At 46.2% G+C, this 5,880-nt stretch overlaps 1 protein-coding gene across 1 annotated transcript in view; it reads left to right on the top strand.

Annotated features, from left to right (window-relative positions):
- The window catches only part of LOC143485508 (uncharacterized), an 11,475-nt gene extending 5,595 nt beyond the window's left edge, over positions 1–5,880 (top strand). The window contains exons 9-13 of the mRNA XM_076984955.1: positions 381–729; positions 818–961; positions 3,197–3,319; positions 4,926–4,928; positions 5,770–5,880. Of these exons, the coding sequence (XP_076841070.1) occupies positions 381–729; positions 818–961; positions 3,197–3,319; positions 4,926–4,928; positions 5,770–5,880 (730 nt within the window). The remainder of the gene's footprint in view (positions 1–380; positions 730–817; positions 962–3,196; positions 3,320–4,925; positions 4,929–5,769) is intronic.

The following is a 5,880-nucleotide window of genomic DNA, read 5'->3' as shown; positions in this document are numbered from 1 at the left end:
TCAACACACGCACACACATGCATAGACACACACAGCTTTTGATAACTTCAATTCAGTTCAAAATTTGGACATCGTCCATGAACATTTTCATATTTAATCTTAAATCTACTTCTGTTGTGCAGTCAGATTGTGTGACTTCTAAGTCAGAATGCACAAATGCTCACAAGTTCAGCAAATTGACTCGGAGAATTTGACTTTGTTTCGATAAATTGTTTTAAGTGAGGAAATCACAATTGCATGTTTCTACTTTCAAGATACTGTACAATATCACTGAGGTGTGAACGTTTTCCATAAATTTCACCTGAAAGCCAAACATGTCTATAACTTTGTGAGTAGTGTGTGTGTCATGATTGGTAACATTACACTGTTGGGTGTTACAGGATGATGTTGGAGCCTTCCTCCCCTCCATCCTCTTCCTCACTCTCCAAACCCTCTGATGGACTGCAAGAGCCACTGAAGAACAATAGCGCCCTCTGCTGGCTGAGGCCGGAGACGGTTCGGGGGACAGCGAGCAGGAGCAGCGTGGCAGAGGAGACTGAGCTGGACGTGGAGGAAGAAAAGACAAAGAGAGAGGAGGAGTGTGTGTGTGTGTGTGAGTGTGGTCAGCTGTCTGGTCTGTTGCAGGAGGTGAGGGAGGAGGTGCAGAGGGAGCACAGCAGGAAGCTGGAGCAGCTGTCGCAGGAGCACCAGGAGCAGCTCCTCACCCTCAGACACAAGCACCTGGAGGAGGTGCAGTAGGGAGAATTCATTTACTCACAGCTCAGTGATCACCTGAGAGGCCGAGCCAACGTGTGTTCATCACACGGTGTGTGTGCAGGAGAGCGTGGAGAGGGAGCGCTTGTTGAGGGCTCATCTGGAGGAGAAGGAGAGGATGCAGGATTCACACACATCCCAGCTGGATCAGCTCAGACTACAGCTCGACTCTCAGCTCCAACACACCCACAAAACACACATGCAGAAAGTAAGATCCCACACCCACACGATACGCACACGCAAAAACGCCTCTTCTGCCGGACCCAGTCGGGTGTTTATGTGTATAAAGACGGTGAGAGTTGTTTGTATTTGTTTGTTTTTCTTGTGTGTGTGTTTAGGAGTTAGAAGTGCAGAAGATGATGGAGCAACTGGACATGAAATCCAAAGAGCTCAAAAGTCAGGAACTGCTACTCCAAACTCAGGTACTTTACCTGCGTTATTTGAGTGTGTGTGTGTGTGTGTGTGTGTGTGTGTGTGTGTGTGTGTGTATGTGGGTGTGCTACTCCAAACTCAGGTACTTTATGTAGTGTTAGTTACTTCTAACTAAATGATAGACACGGAGAGTCATATTTGGATGCACGCATGAAGCTCCACTTTATTCAAGTCCCCTGTAAACTATATCCCCCACCTAACCACAAGGGGAGTATAATACCATGTAACCTATAAATGCATCATTGCTACACTTTACCTGCTTTATTTGAGTGTGAGTGTGTGTGTGTGGGCGTGTGTGTGCTACTCCATGCTCAGGTACTTTACCTGTTTTATTTGAGTGTGTGGGTGTGTGTGTGTGTGTGTGTATGTGGGTGTGCTACTCCAAACTCAGGTACTTTACCTGCTTTATTTGAGTGTGAGTGTGTGTGTGTGGGCGTGTGTGTGCTACTCCATGCTCAGGTACTTTACCTGCTTTATTTGAGTGTGTGTAGGTGTGTGTGTGCTACTCCAAATTCTTTGTGCTGAGAAGTTAACTGAGTCAATGACCTGTTTTGAAGGAAAAAAATGAATAGGTCATGTGTGGAGTGTGCGTGTGCGTGTGTGCGTGCATGTGTGTGTATCTTCAGTCCAGTCACTGAGCTGCCTGATAAAATGATCTGTGTGTTCGTACTGTTGGTCTGTAGGCTGCAGATTTGAAGAAGAGGAGACAACAGCTGAGTGAGGAAGAAGATGATGTTGAGAAGGGGATAGAGGTGCGTGTGTGTGTGTGTGTGTGTGTGTGTGTGTGTGTGTGTGTGTGTGTGTGTGTGTGTGTGTGTGTGTGTGCGCATGTGTATCTGAGAGTGTGTGGCCAGGTGTTTGTGTGTGTGTATCTGAGAGTGTATGACCAGGTGTGTGTGTGTGTGTGTGTTTGTCATTGTGAACTGTTATGCTAGGTTGTGTGTCCCCCAGGTGTGTGTGTGTGTGTGTGTGTGTGTGTGTGTGTGTGTGTGTGTGTGTGTGTGTGTGTGTGTGTGTGTGTGTGTGTGTGTCATTGTGAACTGTTATACTAGGTTGTGTGTGTGTGTGTGTGTGTGTGTGTGTGTGTGTGTGTGTGTGTGTGTGTGTGTGTGTGTGTGTGTGTCCCAGGCTCTCTCACGTGTCCTCAGAGAACGGGACAGTCTGCGTGCGGAGCTGGACAGACTAAGAGATGAGAGGAAGAGAGAAAGGGAGGAGCTGGAAAAAGAGAGAGAGGGAAGGAGGAGGGAGAGGGAGGAGAGCAGAAGGATGATGGAGGAGAGAGAGAAGCTACTGAGCAATACAGTGCTTCTACAGGATAGATGTGATGAACTCCACAGAAGGCTCAGGTAACACACACACACACACACACACCCATATACACACACACACACCCACCCATATACACACACACACACACACACCCACACCCCCATATACACACAAACATGCTATAATACACATCCTGAAGACTTGGGTAATGTATACGTATACCAACTTCTGTCGATGCGCTGGAGGTTTAGATAATATACACACGCATACGCATGTGTGGGCACACACACACACACACACACACACACACACACAGACACACTAGCTTTGACCGAGTCAGTACTGGTCTCTGGTGACACAAATACACGGTACACAGAGTGTGTACATGTACAGATCTGTGTTGGTGTGGTTTGTGTCTGTCAGCGAGGTGGAGCAGAGAGAGCATGGAGACGATAACCTGGAGAGGAAGAAACAGGAGGAGGGCAAGGAGAAGAGCAGAGAGAAGGAGGGCTCCCTCGGAGTGGAGGAAATGGAACCTCCTCTCTCCCCTGTGCCCACCTCCCACAACAACCACAGCAGCATAGACGAGTATGTGGGGGTGTGTGTGTGTGGGTGGGGAGGGAGGCTGTCCAATTGTATGTATTTATCATATGTTTATATACTCGTTTGTAATCTCCTCTCTCTCTCTCTCTCTCTCTCTAGCTTGCAGGAGTATATCTCGTGTGAAGGTGTTTCTCTGCAGAGAGCAAGACAGTTCTTAGAGAAAGAGACCAGCTGTCTGAGAGCGAGACAAGCGGCACTAAGGACGGCTCACCCCAGCCCGCAGAGGTCCGCTGCAGGAGGTTCTGCTCAGCCTCTCTGCCAGGTCCGTCAAGTCTAGTCAGTTTTATTTATAAAGCGCTTTTTACAAAACATGGTGTCACAAAGCAGCTTCACGAGCGCATGGGTCCAGATCCCTAATGAGCAAGACGGGGGCGAGTGTGGCAGAGACAAACTCCCTAGGTGGATTAGGAAGAAACCTTGGGAGGACCAAGACCCAAAAGGGAAGCCATGCTCCATTGGCTCAGCAACTTTAAGTTCATATTTATAGTCCTGTGTCTATCTGAGCAGTCACAGTCTCTCCAATATGGATGCTGGGCCTCAGGTAGGATGCTGGCCGTATTGGCACATGCATCCACGGCATCAGCACATCCACTGGCAACCCAGAGCATCTTCTAGCTCCTTTATGGAATTGTCTTTGTAGAAACATGTAGTCAAGATACAGAATGCAGGTTAAATATGTAAAATCAAATTAAACTTCCATATATATAGTAGACGTGCCAGTGATTTAGCATGTGGCTCCAGCAGGCTTATCCCTAGCAGCATAACTAAAGGGAGGGGCCTGGAGGTGACCACAGGCATGAGGGTACTGAGACATTACTCTGCCTTCGGCTGTAATCTTGTAGTTTTCGGAGCTGAGCGCATTTCTGCGCTTTGAGAGAGCAGCAGGTGAGATGGATTATGGTATGCAGTGAGTTAACTCGGATATTGTGGAGGACTATTTAATGCTTTATAGGCCAACAGAAGAATTTAAAAATCAGTTTGATATTTAACCAGGAGCCAGTGCAACGCTGAGAGAGTAGGACTAATGTGATGGACTTCTCAAGGCCTAGTTAGGACTCTGGCTCTTGGATTCAAATGCAGCAAGTTGGACTTTCTTCAGGGACTGTTTAGAGCATCCAGTTAAAAGAGAGTTACAGTAGTCCAATCTTGATGAGATTGTGGACCAGTTTCTCTGCATCTGATACCGAACGTACATGTCTCAGCTTGGCAATATTACATGAAGTTGCAAAGGCAGCATTAGTGACATTGACATAGTGACATGTGTGTGAAAAATGAAAGATCCAAATCACTAGAGACACCTAAACTTTTAGCAGGAGATTCAGGTGTTACTGAAAAGCCATCTAGTGTAATAAGAAGATTCGACCAATTGCTTCTTGCAGTCTTGGATCCAAGAAGTAACACCTCAGTTTTATCAGAATTTAGAAGAAGAAAATTAGACACCATCCAGTTCTTTATTTCTTGGATGCAGTTGTCAGTTTTGGTAGTAGTATTGACATCATCCAAATTAGAAGATATATATAACTGAGTATCATCTGCATAGCAATGGAAGCTAATACCATGCCTACAAATGCTTGCTAGCCTATATAATGAGAATAACATGGGACCCAATACAGATCCTTATGAGTATTCATTATTTTCAAGTACAAATTGGTAACGATCGTTCAGGTAGGATTTGAACCAGGAGAGTGATTGACCTTTATCTGAGAATATTAAGAGATTTTAAGACTACTTTAGATGGTTTCAGTGCCGTGGTGGGTCTAAGCACGTTAGGTCTTGCAGGGCCTACAGCCATGTAGCCAGGTCAGATGGGAGACAGTAGGAAGCATGAGTGTAGTTCCTCTTAGATGTTCTGCTCCCCTGTGCTGTAGGAGGTGAGTGAGCAGGAGAAGCTGAGGGAGACGGTCCAGAAGGACCACACGCTCCTGAGAAAGAAAGAGGAGAGACTCAGCCAGCTGGAGACGTCACTGACAGAGGAGGTAACACACACACACACACACACACACACACACACACACACACACACACACGCATATGCCTGCACCCACACACTTACGTACAAACCCACATTAATACCTACCTGGGCTTTACAATGTTTTTCTCAGCTGTCATGTGATGAAGGCGAGCGGCTGGTGGGAGATCGGAGAGTCTCATTTGATGTCAGAGACTCAGAGACGAGCAGAGACGAGTATGGCCAAGAGGAGACGAGTGAGAGACAAACTCTGAATGCACAACACGCACACACGGGCAGACATTTTGAGAAGGCACTAATTTTGGTTTTCACAAAGTTTACTACCATAGTTTTTTTATGGTGGCAATTTGTATTGATTCTAGATTGTGAAGAGTGATTAGATGAATTGCAATTAATTGCAAAGTCATTCCCTGTGATGAAAATGACCTTTTACAATACAAAATTACAATACAAAATTATTGCATTACGGCTCCTCCATTTCAGTTAATGGAGATCATTTCAGTGATGATCTCGTTAGCTCAGGAGATAAAAAGTTGATGAGGATAAGACAGCTGACATCAATCCGTCATGCTGATTAGAAGAGAAGACTGGTTGCTTTAAAAGGGTAGTGGTGCGTTTACGTTTTCTCCTGTTAACCATGGTCACCTCCAAGGAAACACGTTCAGTCATCATTGCATCAAAAGGGTTTCACAGGCAAGGACAGTGTGGCTTGTACGATGCACCCCAATCAACCATTTATCCAGTCACTAAGGACTTTGGGGAGAGTGCTTCAGTTGCATGAAGGAGGCTTCAGGAAGCGTCTCTTACTGGAGCGTCTCCTACAGGAGCGTCTCCTACAGAGGAGGCAGCTATGA

The sequence above is a fragment of the Brachyhypopomus gauderio genome, unplaced genomic scaffold (assembly GCF_052324685.1).
Source record: "Brachyhypopomus gauderio isolate BG-103 unplaced genomic scaffold, BGAUD_0.2 sc34, whole genome shotgun sequence".
NCBI lineage: Eukaryota > Metazoa > Chordata > Actinopteri > Gymnotiformes > Hypopomidae > Brachyhypopomus > Brachyhypopomus gauderio.
The sequence above is the reverse complement of the archived record's forward strand: the minus strand, read 5'-3'. Positions and strand labels throughout refer to the sequence as shown.